This window comes from Ruditapes philippinarum, unplaced genomic scaffold (assembly GCF_026571515.1).
Source record: "Ruditapes philippinarum isolate M1 unplaced genomic scaffold, ASM2657151v2 ctg3372_1_1_1_1, whole genome shotgun sequence".
NCBI lineage: Eukaryota > Metazoa > Mollusca > Bivalvia > Venerida > Veneridae > Ruditapes > Ruditapes philippinarum.
In genome coordinates this window covers 144,748-165,116 of record NW_026866849.1, presented here as the reverse complement: position 1 = coordinate 165,116, position 20,369 = coordinate 144,748, and the positions used below count along the sequence as shown (strand labels likewise).

At 31.9% G+C, this 20,369-nt stretch overlaps 1 protein-coding gene across 1 annotated transcript in view; it reads right to left on the bottom strand.

Moving 5' to 3' along the window:
* Positions 1-6,379: 6,379 nt before the first annotated feature.
* The window catches only part of LOC132734006 (uncharacterized), a 68,509-nt gene continuing 54,519 nt past the window's right edge, over positions 6,380-20,369 (bottom strand). Inside the window, exons 5-6 of the mRNA XM_060720706.1 lie at positions 7,941-8,079; positions 6,380-6,510 (exon numbers count right to left, since the gene is read on the bottom strand). Coding sequence (XP_060576689.1) covers positions 6,419-6,510; positions 7,941-8,079 — 231 coding nt within the window. The 3' untranslated portion in view covers positions 6,380-6,418. The remainder of the gene's footprint in view (positions 6,511-7,940; positions 8,080-20,369) is intronic.

The following is a 20,369-nucleotide window of genomic DNA, read 5'->3' as shown; positions in this document are numbered from 1 at the left end:
TACTGCACTTAATATCTTACTGGTAAATTAGACCTATCCATGTGGTTGTAGTTTTATTTAAAATTGCACCAACATTGTAAAGGTCATATGGTGAAATTCCAGCTTTACTCATGAAGGAGGACCTCAGGTGCTCCTTTGTCATGAGGGGCCACCTGAGAAGAACCACCTATGTTTCGATAATCCAAAATTCACTGGAGGGAGTCAATCTTTCAATCAGGACAAAACCATGATCTTGGACAGGACTTGTTGTTTGGGTAGAATCAGTAATGTTGTCCCTAGCAGCCAAGAATCAAGCTTGATTGTGAACAAGCTTTTAGACTATTTGATTCATGCCCTGAATCTGCTTGGTGTAACTTTTGCAAAAAAAAATTGGCACTTCTGGTATCTTGTAAGATCAAATGGTCATGACTAAGGGTTCAAACTCAACCCCTAGGTTGAGTGGATTAAACACCTTTTCACTACTAATACTAATAACTACTCCAGTTAAACATTTAACAGTTCATTGTTACATACATATAGTAACTAATACAATACATAAACTAGTGAAATTAAACAAAATTTATGGTGTCTAAAGCCTCACTTCACTACATGATATGTAATTTAAGCCAGCATCAAGAGTCTGTTAAGAAACAATTTGGTACATGAAATATCTGTAAAACCCTTTCAGCTTTGGTGTCACAGAAAATGTGTCAGCAATATATGAGCCGCGTCATGACAAAACCAACATAGTGGGTTTGCGACCAGCATGGATCCAGACCAGACTGCGCCTCCGCGCTGTCTGATCAGGATCCATGCTGTTGGCTATCAGTTTCTCTACTTGTAATAGGGTTTGTAGGCGAACAGCATGGATCCTAATCAGACTGCGCAAACCCACTATGTTGGTTTTGTCATGACACGGCTCAATTATTATATACCATTATCTGAAACAGTGTCATTTAACAGTATGTTGTATTTTCTAATTCTCTGGTGCCATAAGGGTTTATTTAATGGCACCAGAGGGTTATTTAGGTTAAAACTTTCTAACATTAGGAATATTACTGCTATGTAGCTTGCAAGGAATCATTTCACTGTCTGTGCATTTATAATAAATTAACCTGTCGGCAAAATAAGAAGGACTTGCTTATGCTAACAATGCAAGTCTCATTTAGCTTATGATGACTTTTTAATTTTATCAGTTTGTTGTACTTTAACCAGACGTTCCAAGTGTAAAGTGCAAAACATTGCGAGTGCTGTGATTTTAATATTCTCCTAGACTAATAAAACTTCACTGAAAAATTTGACCATACTGAACCTTGTGCACAGACAATTTACTGAATTACTTGATATGTGAACCAATATTGGACCAAACATAACATTGTACATATATAAACACAGACAATTTTACTTATTAATAATTATTTGATATGTGTTCCAATATACATACATGTATACATTACACAGGTATTATAATTCAAGCATCTTAATTGTTAGGAATTTTAAGTATAAATACATGCATCGTTAGTTAAGCTTTTAGTCAGTTAGTCAGTGGCCCTGCTTATATAATAATCATTGTATAATATTTGTTATTCAGAACTTGGTTAAAGTGGGTTCCCCCCCCCCCCCCCACCCTCGGCCCTGGTACAAACAAACTTTTACCATTATAGCTTCACAGTACACTACAGGTCACAATAGCTTATGTTCAAAATTGTTACTGTAAAAAAAGTTTTTTTGTACCTCTGGATTAGCTGGGAAAAGACCCAACATATTTTTAATACTGGAAGTAAGACTATTGTAGTGAGAATTCATAATTACTGTAAAGGTGTCATGTGGTTGTTTTTTTCAGTTTAAATGTTTTTTGTTTTTGTTTTTTTTTTACAAATTCCAGTATAACTATGGTAATAATTATAGTATAACAAGTTCCATGCTGGTTTTAAATGTTACCTATGGGTTTTTTTTATGACACCAAGATAAGGATTTGGGTGTGTATTTTAGTTGTACAGTCAAGACTGCCTTAGCGACCCCCTGATTTTAACGACTCCCTGTCTTATCCGACCTTGTTTCAGTACTCCCAACGTGGTTTCCTATATAAATGATCTGAATTAAACGACTCCCTGTCATATGTGACAAGCGACCTTAATTGTCTGGTCCAAATGCAATGTTTGATCTGATTTAAACGACTTTCACACCTTTTATTTGTCCGTTAATCAGATAAATAATACCTATTATAACACCCCAGAGGGCCAAAATAATTAAGTCCAATTATAATCCAGTAGCAAACAAAGTCTACACACCTCTATCTCAATTACACAGTTAACATGTATACAGTACAGGTATCGAGTGACGTAGCGAAGCATTATGCAATCGATGTGTGTGTAATGTACATTATGGCCTGAGTAAACTGGGCTAAGACTTGTGTTAGATTTTTTTTAATTATAGAGTGCCAGCGGAAGATTTTTTAGGCAGCATTTTTTAAATTTACCTTTCTATGCCAGTATGGCTGCATAATTAATACGGAAAAATATTGATACGAAAGGATATGGATATGTTTAAAGATACTGTAACACATTTTTTTCATGGTTTTATTTCATAAATATGATGCTAAAATTAAGATTTGTCAATATTGTAAGTTCCAATAAGCATTATTTATAAAGATATCACCCAATTTAACATTGCATGTAAATATAGGCCATTAAAGGGAGGTAATTAGAACTTTATTTTTCTATAAATTCTATGTCAAATTTTCCAATAAGAAATCAATGCATGTAATTAATTGATTAATTATAATGTGCACAAATATTTGCAGTACACATTCTACATATTCTTTGATGTTTGAAAATTGTTTTATTTTCATAATTATATCCATATAAATTTTTTTGCAAATGTGGTCTAAACACACAGTAACAATATCAATCACAAAACATAATGATACATGATTTTTAAGTCACAGTGGTATATAGACAGATAGATGATATTTAAATTTAATTTTCTTTGAGACTGTATTTAGAGACTCCCTGTCATATGTGACCTTTTTCTGAATGTCCCTTGGAAAGTCACATATGACAGTCTCGACTGTACTCTGTAAACAATGATTACAAAACACATCTGGCCATAATTGAAAATAGTTGCACTGTAATTGGATATGTTTTGTAATAAAATGTTGAGTGCAACAAGTTATGAGCAAGATGTCATATCATGTCTTCAAACAAGAACAAAGTAAATGTTTACAATCTTAGAATTCTTTAGCATGGACACGTTGATAATATATAGCTCGATAATATATAGCTCGCCAATTTAAACAGATAACGTGTTAACTGTGCCACCCCTGAAATAATTATAATATTGAGCTGTAATCAAACAAAAAAATGTATTAACAATTTAAAAAAACAAAACAAAAAAAAATCAGAGCAACACCATGAAACTATGTTGTCAATATTTGTTTTAGAAATTCACCTGTCCTAATTAATGTCTATGGTAAGTCGCACAAGCAATTCAAATGAAGTGTTACAACAATATTAACAAAATTTTCCTAGCAACATTTAAGTAGGTGGAGCTAGCCAACAAAATGAAGTTTAGGTATCTGATGGCTTACTAGCACATTTATATTTAACCCTGTCGCATAAATCATGAAGGAGACTAGCAAAGTGCAGACTTATACCGTTACCGAAATGGCCGCTTTGTGAGCCCAGAGGCAGTTAAAATGAATGGTTACCGATTTATATGCGTCTGGAATAGTGGTAGGAGCTGGGAGGTACATGGTATGCAAGCAAAAGGTGTTTCATAAGTCAGAAATGGCTGGCCCTTTCAGTAGGGGTGACACTATAATAAATAAGACCTTTACCTTTATACTAGAATATGAATTCTAATTATATATTGTAATTTTAACTTTTAATTAAGTTATTAAAATCATTGCATGTACATGTATATTATAACAAGACCCATCATCTAGCTGGGGCCATGATCAACTTTTTTTATTGCTAAAGTCAAACACATCAGGAAGAATATTATAGCAAAGAGTACTCCTACAAAAAATAATATTTTGTAAGAAATGAAATTCAAACTTCATTTTTGACCTTGACAGTCAAAGTCAATTAAAGGTCAAGGTCACAATGTCATGTCCAACTTGCCATATGTGTTCTTTTATCCAAGAATGAATCAAATCCATAAATAATCAATAAAAAGTTATGACAATTTAAGCATTATAGATTACAATGTAGCAGTGAATGGATTCATTAGATTTCCAAATATTTGTGTATCTACCAACCATAACTTTTATTGCTTACTTGTGTTAATTTGACCTGAAATTATTAAACTTAGCATCTCTTAGCACTGGTTTTGACAGCAATCACTGTTACTGTTTTTGTTTGATTTTACTTCACACCAACACTGTAAAGGAACTTTCAAGCTATACTGATGGAGCAAGACCTCTGAGGTACACCATTATGTCTCAGGTACCCCGTTTCAGAAACAAACACTATGAGGAGGTCTGATGACCTCTCCAATAAGACTTTCTTAAACAAAAGACACTAAGCAGATCTCCCTCTAACCTCTAAACTCCCAGTTTCTAAACTCCCACACTATTGTATGTAATTTTTACAGCAGGGAGGGGAATAGAGAGAGTGATACTGTTTGTTGACATTTATTTGTGTTTATATCAGTTAAAGACTCAGTCGCCAGCTGACATCACATAAAAATACCTATAATTTGTAACATAAATATGGTATGCCATGGCAACATTAACTTCATTTCTTTCATTAAAAAAGAATCTACACATTATATACCCTTACAGCTGCATATAAAAAGGTAAAGGTAAATGTCTTGTTTATTATAGTGTCAACAGCTATTTCTGACTTATGAGCATATCATGTACCTCCCAACTCCTACCACTATGCCAGGCAGTACCTAAATGCTGCTCACCAAGCGGCCATATATTAAATCTAAAAAAATGACATTAGTAATTAATCATAATCAATTTACAACATTACATTATGATCATGTGAAAAATATGACTGACATTTATCATTATCACCATAGTTATCAGATTATCTCATTGCCACATGATATAATTATAATTATACAGAGGATTTGAAGGTTTTATAATTGAGCCGTGTCACGACAAAACCAACATAGTGCGTTTGCGACCAGCATGGATCCAGACCAGCCTGCACATCCGCGCAGTCTGCTCAGGATCCATGCTGTTTGCTTACCAACTCTATTACAAGTAGAGAAACTGATAGCGAACAGCATGGATCCTGACCAGACTGCACGGATGCGCAGACTAGTCTGGATCCATGCTGGTCGCAAACCCATTATGTTGGTTTTGTCATGACGTGGCTCATATTAAATTTGCATTATATCTTTTTTTGTAGATTTAATGTAATTTAAGACAATTATAAATGCATGATCATGATGCTAGTTTAAATTACTTAATATACCTAACAATAGTTTTACTTTCAAAATACTATCTAAATTTTCACAAAAATCAGCATGAACCTGGGGACCAGTGTTAGTTTCATGTTGGTTTCATATTTAACAATAGACAATACTGTGGATAGTGTTACATGTAGCAAGTAATGGTAGACATATTAAAAAATGAGCCGCATCACGACAAAACCAACATAGTGCGTTTGCGACCAGTATGGATCCAGACCAGCCTGCGCATACACGCAGTCTGAACAGGATCCATGCTGTTCCCTTACCAACCCTTAACAAGTAACAAAACTGATAGCGAACAGCATGGATCCTGATCAGACTGCGTGGATGCGCAGGCTGGTCTTGATCCATGCTGGTCGCAAACGCATAATGTTGGTTTTATCGTGACACGGCTCATATGGTTTCTTAGCTTTATTGGTAAATAAATGCCTAAGGTGCCCCTCTGTGTATTATTTCAGGCACAAATGGGCACCTGAGTAGAACCATTATATGTTCTGTTAGCAAGCTGGATTATAAGCTTCCTCGCATGAAAAGAATCTAAAGTCCCTGGCAGGATTCAAACCCACAGCTGTTTTAAAGTCTGTGACCTTATCTACTTCACCAATGACCTGAATCAAGACCTTAAAACAACTTTTCGTGGAGAAAAGTTAAACTTTCACCAAAGCATAAATATTAGTCAGTATTAAGTTACCACATGCAGGCCAAGACTTTTATATGAAAGTTACAGGAGAAAAGGTATACTTCCATCAAAGCATAAATTATGAAATATAAGTAAGTTATTTTCGTCAAGCAGGTCAATCGACCTTAATACAAATATTGTTAGAGAAAGGTGAAACTTTCACCAGAGCAATAGATACTAGTAATTATACCTTACACCATATACATATTATTATAACTATACACATTTGTTAATTTCTCAGTTTTTTATAATATCTGATTATATTTTGAAAATTTTGTTTTTCCTTAGATAATTATATATAGAGTATAATTTTATAGTTATCGTGCATTTTTAACCTGTTCGGGTAGTGCCTTCAATTATTTTAATAAAGCCGAATAAAGTATCTCTCTGATGCCTTTCTAGTCTACGGGTCATTTCAATTTCTGTAAAAAAAACAATATTAAATGGGGTAAGCAAGAACTCCACTTATGGCAATTTAATTTTCTTCTTTAATTTGTTATTTTTGAGGTAATAGCATATTAGCAACAGAAGCTAAACCAACTAAAATGTATTTCTTTGCAAATATTTTAAGAGACATAACTTTGTCAATAATATACTTACTGCAGAGGAAAAATCAAACTTGACAACATACATGCATACAAAAATGCAACATGTAAACACAATCAATGAAATTCTTCAAAACTGATCTTGTTGAAACCAACAATAATACAACTATAATAGAATTTCACAAGCAAACATGTATTATGTATTTGTATATAAAAACTGGAAAATTATTTTTACAAATCAGTGCATTATGTCTGTGCTAGCACGAGACACCCTAATATTGCTTGTGCAAATGTGAATATGTATCTTATCTATTATTAAAATCCTGCACCGTGTCTGATGTTAATGCTTGAATATGATAGCGATAATTTTCTTATACACGCTATATAAATTATGTGCTACATAATGTACAATAAAATGCAAGTACAGTAATTATGTCTTCAATACCAATAAAATTTTATTTTTATGCATTTTTTTGTTGTTAATTTTTATTTTTCTTGGTTGATTACTGGAAACAAGTGTGTAGTTTTGCTATGATTAGCGTTAAGTCAAAGTTGAGTGGATGTAGTTGTCTTTTACTTTATTCAGATTCAATTATTCGAAACCATAGATTATTCAAAGTAAATTTTCAGGCCTCGGCAATTTAAATAAATAATTGAGGTTGGACTGTATTTTCATTTCTTTTATAAAAGGCCATTTCCCTCTTATTCTATTGGTACAGAATGAACTCTATTGTAATCACAGTTAGATGACCTCCTTATCCCTGTTTGGTAGTGCAGATGGATGGATGGACAATAGCATACCGTACTTCTTGTAATTGTAACAACAATGATATCATATGTGTCAAACTTGAATAAAGATGTCTGAATTGAATTGAATTACTTCACTTTTACAGACTTTTTTTACTTGACAGTGATGACATAACTAGCAGGTTTTAATGGTTATAAAGTTCTAATACCAGGTTATAGAGAGAACTAGTCCAGACAGGATAATCATGTTACAGGCATCCAGCCATCACATAAAAATATTAGCACATGTTTTAGTACTGTTGTCTTTTGGAGAGCAAATAATCGAGACATATTAAGCCAGGACATTTGTAAGACAGATTATTAAATAACTATACGTTATTAGTCCTATAAAAAAGCACCTGCCACGTTCAATAACACGATGGCCTGCCTTAAAACAGTGCCAATATCTATATCACTTTTTCGGCCCCGGGCCGAAAAGTGATATACTGTAAAATCATGGGCCAATATCAAATCACTTATTTATTAACATATATTACACTCAGAAAGACTACATTACTTACTGGCAGGTGCAAGTTTCAGGCTTTTTGAGAGTGGGGTCAGTGATTTCTCGCCGGGTACCGGACTGCTCTTTAACGTCAGGCTCACCTCCACCATATTCTGGTTATTGGATGTCACACAGTCAAAATGAAATAACACAGACTGAAATAGTTCAAACAATGCAAAAATAATTAAATAAGTATATATAAATATTAAGTTATAATCTGGGCTGAAAGTGATAAGCATTTTACCACCAGCATGTAGTAAGTCATCAGACAGTCTATTCTGTTGGTTACATGATAGCTCAATTTTCTTGTACAGTAAACTCCACTTTAAACGACATCCCCATATTCCTGGGACTGCCAAAATTTATATTGTTATATCTGAAATTATGACATTATATTCGAGAGGCAACAAATTTAAATAGATGAGTCAGGACCACGGCAACAGCTTAGTTATATGCTATATCATTATAAGAGGAGTTTACTATATATTTTGACATTTTAACCCCTTAAAATTTGAATGGATTGTTCGAAGCTCAAATGCTGCGCAAATCCATTAGATTAAAGATTTAACAAGCTCTATATCCTTTATCCTACTGACTTGACTGTCTATGGATAATTCAAGGAATTTCAACACCTATAACAGCAGACTTTGGTCAGGCTACAGTCACAATGTGTTAGATAGGTTATGTCAATGTGGCAAAAGTTAATCATACATCACTTACATTAATGCTCAGGGATTATATAAGTGTTGCAAAGGTTAATCACACACCTTCAACAGCGCCAGTGTCTAAACTGTTGGCTGACTAACTTCAAATTTTCTTCTTGTCATTACCAAATTTGATCATGGATTGTTCCAAAATTGGACATGAACAAGTCCATTTCAATTTTTCAGCAGATATTGAGGGTTAAAAAAACAACTTATTGTAAATAGAGGATATTGAATCAGTGTAGATTTAATACTAAATAATATTTAACAGATTTTATAAAACCACATTATGCGACTCTAGAGAGCATAATATTGTTTTATTCAGTTAGTTCAATAAATTTATTATTAAATCTACAATAATATAAAGATATTATACATGTATTTATATTTACTAAGAACAGGTCTTAGTTAAAAAAATGTCATTTTTCATTGACGTACGCATAGTGTATTACGCTTATATTAGAGCGCTTTAATGCCTGATGTTTATATATCACGCAAATGACATCACATTGTAACGACACTAGAATAATGTTGTTTCTATTAAATGGCCTTATTACACTCCTTCGCCCATGGTTTATGTGTGATAAACACATTTTTTTTTATCCACGCGTGACTTTAAGCCCTAAATGACAATCATCATATCTTAAGATAATCATCCTTAAAACAGGTCGTTGAGTATATTCATTAAAACCATAGCAGGATACTAAATTATTGTCTATCAAAATTAATTATAGTCAGCCTCGTAATAAGAAACGAGGAAGTATAATTCATCGTTAATTTACTTATTTATCAAACATGTAGCTGCTGAAATTTTAATCAATAAAGTTAATAAACGGCTATATATATACATAATACACGTCATATAATAAGATTTTATATGAAGTATAAAGGTTAAAATACATGAATGAATATTTGCTTTCAATGCTGTGCTCGTTTATTTTTTTCCTTTGAAGTTGCACATTCTCTGTTGTATTTAGTGCGCTTTTGAAGCTTAAAGCTTTATTGCAAGAAGGAGAGCCCGGTTTATTTTTTTCTTTTGAAGTTGCACATTTTCTGTTGTATTTAGTGCGCTTTTGAAGCTTAAAGCTTTATTGCAAGAAGGAGAGCCCGGTTTATTTTTTTCTTTTGAAGTTGCACATTTTCTGTTGCTTTAAGCTGTATCGCAAGAAGCAGAGCCCCGTATGCTGCTTTGTAAATTATATCAGGCACCTAGGTATAATAGTTACTGTTAATTTAACAATAAGACTGTTCTTTGGTTATAAATAACACTAGAAATTTAAAGTGTATTTCCAGTTTTACTGATGATGGAAGACCTTTGGTGACGCTACATGCATTATCTCAGACAGCAGATCTGAGCAGAACCAATGATGTTCTGTAAGCTTATAGCTAGATATAGCTTCCTCACATGAAAGAAACCCTGGTAGGATTCAAACCTGCAGCAGGGTTCAAGAGCAATCTATTCAAAGTCAACAACCTAAACCAGAAAGTCATGGATGCCCCAGTAGTCTGTTCTGAAATTATCTTACAAAAATACTCTAAATCTCTTACATTAAGAAAGTTCTGTCATTATCTTATAATCAGACTGTTCTGTAATAATCTTACAGTCACTGTTCTGTAATCATCTAACAGTCAGATTGTTCTGTAATTATCTAACAGTCAGAGTGTTTCTGTAATTATCTTACAGTCAGATTTTTCTGTAATTATCTTACAGTCAGATTTTTCTGTAATTATCTTACATTCAGATTGTTCTGTAATTATCTTACGGTCTGATTATTCTGTAATTATCTTACAGTCTGACTTTTCTGTAATTATCCAACAGTAAGATTTTCTGTATTATAAGTTATTTAACAGTAAGACATGTATCATTTAAGGCACCTGAGTAGAATCATTGACATACTATTATCTAACAATAATATTATCTTGTAATTCAGAAGTAACCGCCAAGACGAGCTCTGTAATTATCTAACGGTAATTATCTAACAATGGAAGACTGTTCTATAATCAACAAATAATAATACCTAACAATAGGACGAAATTTTCTGTAATTACAATATTATAGCTCATATTGTCAGGGTATATATGAATTTAATCAAAATAAATGAGCCGTGTCATGACAAAACCAACATAATGGGTTTGCGACCAGCATGGATCCAGACCAGCCTACGCATCCGCGCAGTCTGATCAGGATCCATGCTGTTCACTTTTAAACCTTTTAAAAAGTAGAGAAACTGATAGCTAACAGCATGGATCCTGATCAGACTGCGTGGATGCGCAGGCTGGTCTGGATCCATGCTGGTCGTTGGTTTTGTCATGACACGGCTCAAATTTTAAACAGTAGCTGCAGCTACAGTTAAAATTCACTGAACATTTTAACTTTCTAGTACTTCTTTACAGGCAGTGCTGAAGATATTTTGCAACAAATTATCACCCTAATACAAAACCTACGCATAAATAGATTTCAAATTCTTGGAAAACAATAGTTCAGGCATGTTCTAAGAAATGCTATATTGGTATGGTCGGAATTGCCTACAGAAAATAAATGCAAATTAGCCTCTAATTAAGATATCTTCTCCATGGAAATAATATAGAATATATATATGGGAATAAAATTGTTTATGACAAAAAAGGAATATAGAGATAAAATTGAACCTCATAATTCATTATGTATGTACATGTGGTAAGTTCATTAAACCATTTTATCACATACAAGGGTGCCACTTTTGCGGTATTAAACAGCCGTGCATATACTTTGATGTGACGTCATTTGCCTTACATAAGCATAGTGAAAATTTAAGACATGCTAAATGTTAGCGTTACACTATTGGCGCGTCAATGAAAAACAATTCTTTTTCATTTTAAACAGTCTTAAATATTCTGGGTATATGATAAACAGAATATTAATGGTTCATTACTGAATTTATTAAACTTGATGAATAATATGCCTGCCGGAGGCTTGCATAATATAATTTTATTTAACTTGTCAAATAAATTCATTTGCCAACCTTCACTCTTTCATTTTCCTTCTGACACCATTAATCTACTGGAACAGAAAGAGAATTATAACAGCCTTAACATCATTAAAAAATGTGCATTCTGACCAAGCTCCACACATATGTTGACTGACACACTTTAATTTTCATTTTGGGATCCCTAAAATTGCTAATGGACAGCACCAATAATTAAAACTTGACAAGTCCTATGGAAGATAAGGGTTATAGCAAATCCAAACTGTCTGAACATCCTCTATACCATTAGCTTGATTTTTTTAAACTTCCAAATTCCTAAGAAACAAGAGCCAAGCTGGGTCATGCTTGACTTTTTTCTTACTTCTAAAGTCTAACACTATTGTAGTAAAGAATATTTATACTCCTAGAAAACATTATTTTCTTGAACAAAATATAGTTCTAATTTCTCACTTGACCTTGTTGGTCAAGGTCATCCAAAGGTCAAGGTCACATTATGTCACCTTAGTGCAATAATGGTTCACTCTTAATAAATTTAGAAAGACTTAACCCCCATTTCTGCATAAAAGGTCACAATTTGAATTACTCATCATTACTAAATCAAATATAAATAACCAAGTTATGACAATTTAAGCAATTTCAATGGATTGGCTTTGTCTGGTAAAGTAGTTTTAAGGTCAAGGTCAATCTAAATTAATTCAAAATGTCCGTTTTCTCTTAAGTGTACTTTTGTCCAAGTATATAAATTAAATCTGTAAATAAATAACAAAGAAATGAAAATTTAAGCAAATTTCAATCATTTGACCTTGAAAGTCAAAATCAGTTCAACGTTAAGGTCATATAAAAATATTTCAACATGTCAAATTTGTCATATGATTTCTTTTGTCCAGGGATAAATCAAATTTGTAAATAAATAACAAGAATATGACAATTTAAGCAAATATCAATAATTTGACCTTGATGGTCAAGATAAAAAAGATCAAGGTCATATTTGAATTAATAAACATGTCAGTTTTGTTATAAGTGCTCTTTTGCCCATTTAAAAGTAACATCAAATCCATAAATAAATAACAAAGATATAACCGATTAGAGCAAAATTCACTTATTTGACTTTTAGTGTCAATGCCAAATTTAGGTCAAGTTCAAAATTATAGTAAACTTAAAAAAGTGAAATTACAATAGTTTGACCCTCATGGTGAAGGTCATTTATCAGTCACTGTTAAATTATTTAGATCTTCTTTAAAACATTGTCCATAAGAAAGTTGTGCTCAAATATGAAGACAATCCGTAAGACTTGGTAAATACCATTTAGGTTATTATAAGCCAATTACAACAAAATTGAAGAACTTGACCTTAAAGGCCAAGGTCATTGATTACTGAAGGTTATAACTTCATCTACTTGAAGGTGTTGTTCAAAGGAATGTTCTATAATCCAAGTATGAAGGAAATCTATTTAGAAATAACAAAATTATGGGCAATGATAAAGTTTTTGGATGGCAATGGACTTTGCATTGGCACCAGCAAAGGCTGCAACATCAACATGACTCTAGCAATAGCTTTTTTTTTTTTCGAAAAAGTCAATTTAATAACAGGGTTTATCACACACCCTTGCTGATTTTGCGACTCTGTAAAAATGGTATTGCACTGCTGTGCATATATTTTGATGTGATACAAACAAAGTGTAATGACGCGCTAAATGTTAGCGTTATACTATAGGCGCGTCAATGAAAAATGACTCTTTTTTCAATTAAAACGGTCTTTATTTTGGGTATGTGATAAAAAGAATATTAAATTCGTGTAAGTCCATTACTGAATTTATTGAACTCACATAATATAATTTTATTTAACTTGTGCAATCAACTCAGTATTGAACTTACACTCATTCAATATCCTCTATCTGTTTAGACATGAAAGTTGGACAAATCTTTTCATGTATTCTGGAAATTCTGTTGCTGAAAAGGTTAACATAATACCTATCATGGGCTTGGCTGGAAATGAAATCTTTTGCAATGAATGAAATGCTCATATTACGAGTTACTCATTCAAAATAAGAAACCTTTAAATTGTTAATGAATCATTTACAGGACAATGTTACATAAAAAAGATATTTTCATTTAAATAGCAACAAACTTCTAAAGAATGCTGGCACTCCTTAGTTTACATGCAATATGCAATTAATTCTGCCATTGTTTTGCATTAACAATATACTATAAGATTTCTCTATCTCCAGTTATAAAGAGCTGAAATCATGTTACAAGAGAAATCCATACCCTTTATTAAGCCTTCTTCCAATTAAAACATCAATTTTCTAAGCATTTGATACAGTCTAAATTCATATGATGCTATCTAGCTATCATTTATGAAAGAAATTAATTACCAGTGTTGAAAAGAGAAGCCACCAAACTAGCGTCTTCATCATCGCATATAGAAAAGGTACATCAATCAAGAGAATACAACAAAAAATCAACGGCTTTGATCACTGGAATATTGAACCCAAGGCCGCGCAACGTTGTTTTTTTGTTTTATTGGTTGACACTTTTTTCTCTCTTTTTTTTTGCATGCCAAGTAACATCTATTAGAAGCCTCACTGACAATGATTTATTTAACCTTCAAATTACGCCCACACATTTCCTTCAAATCATTACTGTTTTCTTATTCTTTCTTTAAATATTTCCAGTCATGTTGACGTATAAGCTCAAACTTTCACAAATCGCATCAGTCATTTTTCCTCTCTCTAATTACTTTGTGTCACAAAAGCAAAATAACAAGTTGATCATTATTTCATCATTTACACTATCACAATATAATTTATATGTCTATAATATACATAAAACCTAACATTAAAGTATCTCCAGAATCGACCTGATAATTTTCTTGTCTTACTTTAATCTGCTTTTTGCCCAAAGGTGAGTAACATGTATCTTCCAAAAAGAAAAAAGATCAAATGTAAGAAATATATTTTTTTTAAGTTTAAGAAATGTATATTTTATTTCCAATTCATCATGGAAAAGATGATAAAATTTCACCATTTTTATCATATCATGGAAAAGATGACAAAATTTCACCATTTTTATTAGTAGAACTCTATCCCATGTGTAACAAAGAGAAATATTTGCATATTTTGACAAGTTAAAGGCAATATAACTTTGGATAGCAAGTGCCCTTAACTTAACTTAAACTTAACTAACAAGTGCCTTTATATGCTAACTTAAATAGCAAGTGCCCTTATATGCTAACTTAATTAACAAGTGCCCTTATATGCTTACTTAAATAACAAGTGCCCTTATATGCTAACTTAACTAACAAGTGCCTTTACATGCTAACTTAAATAACAAGTGCCCTAATATGCTAACTTCACCAAGAAGTGCCCTTATATGCTAACTTAAATAACAAGTTCCCTTAGTATATGCTAATTTTAATAACTAACAAGTGCCTTTATATGCTAACTTAAATAACAAGACATAGTGCCTTAATATGCTAACTTAACTAACAAGTGCCCTTATAATTATGCTAACTTAAATAACAAGTGCCCTTATGTGCTAACTTAATTAACAAGTGCCCTTATATGCTAAAAATAACTAATGCTTACTTAACTAACATGTGCCCTTATATGCTTACTTAACAAACATTTGCCCTTATATGCTAACTTGACTAACAAGTGCCCTTATATGCTAACTTTAATAACAAGTGCCCTTATATGCTAACTTAACTAACAAGTGCCCTTATATGCTAACCTAATTAACAATTGCCCTTATAATTATGCTAACTAATAACTAACGCTTACTTTACTAACAAGTGTCCTTATATGCTAATTTAAATAGCAAGTGCCCTTATATGCTAACCTAAATAACAAGTGCCCTAATATGCTAACCTAATTATAGTCTGTCCCATCAAATTTGAACATTCCATTTTTTATTTAATATAATAGTAAAATCATTTAAATTAATGTCATCTTAACCCTGACGTCAATATCTCTAGGCATGTTTTTCATTTTTTTCATAAAGTCAGTAATATGGTCAAAATGTTAAAATTATATTTTTCCCCGTTGACTTACGTTGTAACCTGACGTGACGTCCATTTCAAAATGGCGGCGCCCATACAGACGTCATTTAGGGTTCGTCTCACAATTACGGTGAAATGTACTCGTTAATTATAAAAATTTGATTATATTTATTTACTTACTGATCAATAGCTAAATGTTATCATTAAAATGAAAAATGAGAACAAAGTTGGTGTCAAAAAGGCAATTTTACTAGCAAACTATTATTAAAATAATCAAAATCATTTAAAGCTAAAATATCGCTAACCGCTTTATAAATTCTTACACACAAAGATTAAATTAATAACCATGATAAACTGTCGTATTTTTTAAGATAAAAAAGAACAATGAAGTGATTTGATTAGATAGCTTTCCAATAAAGTGCGTATCTTACCGCAGCATGTCGTAGGGAGCGGGAACACTAGCTAGAATATGATAAACAATATCAAGGAAAGGCGGCGTTCAATGAACGTAACCCCCACATGACCCAGCTAGAAGACTATAAAAAAAATGGTTCTTTTGCTAATTAATGTTTAATTTACACAATTCTTTAGATGTCTGAACTCTGTCCATTAGTATGTATCACTTCTATTCAAAAATAATTAAATTGACCAGGTTCGATGGGATACAAGAATATGTTACCCTTCTTATTTCGGGTGCGATGTCCGTGCGCTAAAACTTTCCGTAGGTTTCAACTTTCACAAAAAATCGCCAACAAATACTACATTATCATGTAAATCTGACAAGAAATATATAGAAAGGAAAACTGATTCACTATATGTTCAGTATTGCTTTGCTTGTTACCACAGTGTCTACTTTAACTAACTCCCTGGCTAATGAGATAACACAGACTCGCGTTCGAGGAAAATGTTAAATTATAAGAAGATATATAATATCATGCTTTCTAGTTTGAGCAATCAAACGTAGGCCTATACACTTTAAGTTTGTAAATACAAATTTAACTTCCCGTCTCACAATTCAACAACATGTCAGTGATTTCACTGATTTGATATTATTAAGAATAAGTTTGAATAAATTGAATTGGACAATAAGTGTGTTTTTTTAGACTCAAAGTGTTACAGATAATTATTATGTTAATATGAAGGGGAGATCGAGTCAAAGAGAAACACCGAGTGACTTTCTCAATAATTTTAGCCTTCCTAAAATTTAAAAATATTCAGTGAAAATACAATAGATCTAGCATATTTTTCGCGGGAGAAAAATACGGCATATTGTATATTTTGTAGCTAAAATAGTAGGATTTACAGAAGTCATGAAAAACGAGATTCTATGTAGGGAAATTATTTCTGAAAAATATGTAAAATAGTTTAAAACATAAAATCAAAACGAATGTAATATGTAATTAATGGAAGAAGTATTGTACTGTTGTAGATTCATGTCATTAAGTGTGTTTAAAATTATCTAGATTTAAATGTTATCAAAAGTTTTATTATTCATATATGAATTGAAGGTGTATTTTTTACAGTTAAGTTGCAAAATCTGGGTATACAAAAATTATTTTAAATGCCATCAAGACAAATTCATCTCAACGCATAAAATTATCTGTTTGAGGTTACATAATGCCTAGCCGCTCTCTGTCAATGCCGCAACTGGAATCGCGAGGCATTTTTGTTACGTCATATATTTCGTAAATTGTTGTTGACGTAATAAAGTTTATTTTCGTCTGGAATCCATTTTCAAGAGTTATAAGCATTGTGATGTTGACAACTAAAATTGATGGGCCGTTCTGTGATGTGTTTCATTTACATATTTCATTTGCTAACCCAGATAACTCCACAAATTGAACAATGTTTTAATAATGAGACGGATAAACAGTTTAAAAAATCTGGATAATCATAAGTGTAGGAGTCATGTCATTTAGGAGTTTCGAAGTAGAAAAAATCGGATCTACGGAACTGGATAGATACTGGCAATGAAGGAATCTTCAGAAGGGACGTTTATAAATATCTATTCCGAAATTCATAGGAATTCTATTCAGCTTAAAAGTAAGTGTAATTTCTAGATATTTTATCCATTTGACTCGGTGTTCTTGTTGCTTATTTTTCATTTTTTTTTAAAGTTTTTCATCATGCATTGCATTAAACTGTTACATCTTGTAGATCCAGCTTTGTAAAATAATCATGAAACGACCCCGAGAACCTCATGTATATTTTAGAAACATGGCACGTGCTTTGTCCCGTTCATCTTCAAATGAAGAGTACTTCGGCAATTGCTACGGAAAATAAACAACAGGGATTTTCCATAGAGAAATCAAAATTTGCTTTCACAAGAAAAGTAGACATTTTAGAGTAAAATCCTGAAAAATCTCGAGGGTGACTTTTTTTTAGTTTACAAAAATAGTTAAATTTTTATTCAACCTCGTTTTGTTTATTCTCACCAGGCAAAAGTTCATTTCCATTTTTAATGGGACAGACTATAGCAATTGCCCTTATATGCTAACTAATAACTAACGCTTACTTACCTAACAAGTGCCCTAATAATAGTATATGCTAATTTAAATAGCAAGTGCCCTTATATGCTGACCTAATTAGCAAGTTCCCTTATATGCTAACTAATAACTAACGCTTACTTAACTAACAAGGGCCATAATATATGCTAACTTAACAAAATCTATTAATTTGTACATTTAGATCATTTTTTTAAAAAGTTTTCATATAAAATTACCCAGATCTGGAGGTGTGATACTTTAAATGTCTAGATCTTTAACAATAATAGAAATCTTTCACCATATAACAGACATCAACAATCAGATGATCGACAGTTCTTAAGATAATTATCTACATGTATATTATGTAGGTATAAAATTCAACTTTCACGAAATTCTACTCTAAACTCCTTAAAATCATAACACACTTTGAAGATTTAAGTCCCAATTGTCAAATTACACTTTAAATTTTTTTGTATATTTAATAGAAGAAAGATTAAACATGAGGTTGTATTTTTAACTAAATCCACCTTAATGGTTAAATGAAGAAACAATAAAAAGTTACTCCAAACAAAGAAACAGTAAAAAATTTAAGTCCACAATGTGAATTTTTTCAGGTATATTTTAGTTGTGACAAATTGTACATCCTGACACAAATTTATTTGACAAACTGATATTTTACCCGTTATCATCTTCATAGGACTTTATCTTGCATCAATGAGTGTATTAAATACATGTAATTGATACTAAATAAGAGCTGTCACAGGAGACAGCGATTTCAAGCTTGACTAATAAAATACTGGACGCAGTAAAGGAAGACAAAACTATGAAAGTAAAATAAATTATGTATAATTATGTATTAAGTTATAGTAAAATAAACATTTAACATAAATTCCAAGTTCAAGGGGGAATTATTCTGGAAATAGTCAATCTAGAGTTATGAACCTTGTCACACAACATGTGTGTAATGATAAGAAATATATATTTGAAGTTTGAAGAAGATACCTTTAAAAGTAAAGAAGTTATAATATTTCTTAAAGAAAAACTTAAGTTCAAAGAGAGATAAATCTGAAAAAATTGCTTCAAGAGTTATGAACCTTGTCACATAAGATGCAATTCATGATAGGGCATAAGTATTTGAAGTTTGAGGTAGATACCTTTAAAACTAAAGAAGTAACATTTAAGTAAAAAAATCTAATTTTATAAGCAATATTGGTGCTAGAGTTATGAACCTTGTCAAGTCACATAACGTGTAGTTAATGGAACATATATTTGAAGTATGAAGTTGTTTTCTTAATAAGAAGTAACAGTAATAAATAGTATTTTTAAGAAAATTTCTTCGTTCAAGGGGAGATAAATTTGAAAATATTGGTGCTAGAGTTATAAACCTTGTCACATAAGATGTGGTTGATGATAAGGAACATATATTTGAATTTTGAAGTTGATACCTTAAAAAATGAAAAAGTTATAGTGAAAAATACTTTACTGCACCAAAACTTTAATCTGAAATCTGGATCAACGAAGCCTGGGCAAGAAGGACAGCTCTCCATATACTTTGTATAGTCGAGCTAAAAAGTGGCATACTCCTAGATTAGTAAACAAAATTTTAAAACATCAAACTATAGAAAAATATAATAAAAGTTTAAAAAATATACAAAATATTCACAATCTTACTGTCAGTTTGAATGAAAGATGCATTTAATTAAATACCACAGAAAAGACTTAAACTCCGGAATTAAGAATATTTGGGTTTTTCTCACCAAATCCGTTGGTACAAACAAACTTTTACAGTTACAGCTTCAAAAATAACCAAACTATTGTGATGGGTAGTGCACCTTGAAGCTATAATGGTAAAAGTTTGTTTGTACCGGGGTGGGTGTGGGGGGATTAGCTGGGAAAAACCCATAGTTTCCGAGTTCCAGAAATAACATCTATTTACATGTTCTATTTGTTTGATCAAATTTCTAATCTGTTGATTAACTGAGTAATTATAGTTATTTATATTTTAATATCTTTTCACAATTTACTGGTTATTTCAATGGATGGTGTGAGGTGTACCTAAAATTACATTCATACATTTGACCCTTTTAAATGCACACTTTTTACGAATTTATTTAAAGTGCCATTTCTATATTAACATGGAAATTAACATGAATCTGGAGGCAAGCTGCTTCGCTTTAAATTGTGTATACAATGAAAACTGACCTGTATGTTAAATATCATAATGACATGTTTTGCTGAATGTACAGTAGAACACCAGCTGTCCCACATTCTAATGTTGTATTAGTCTATT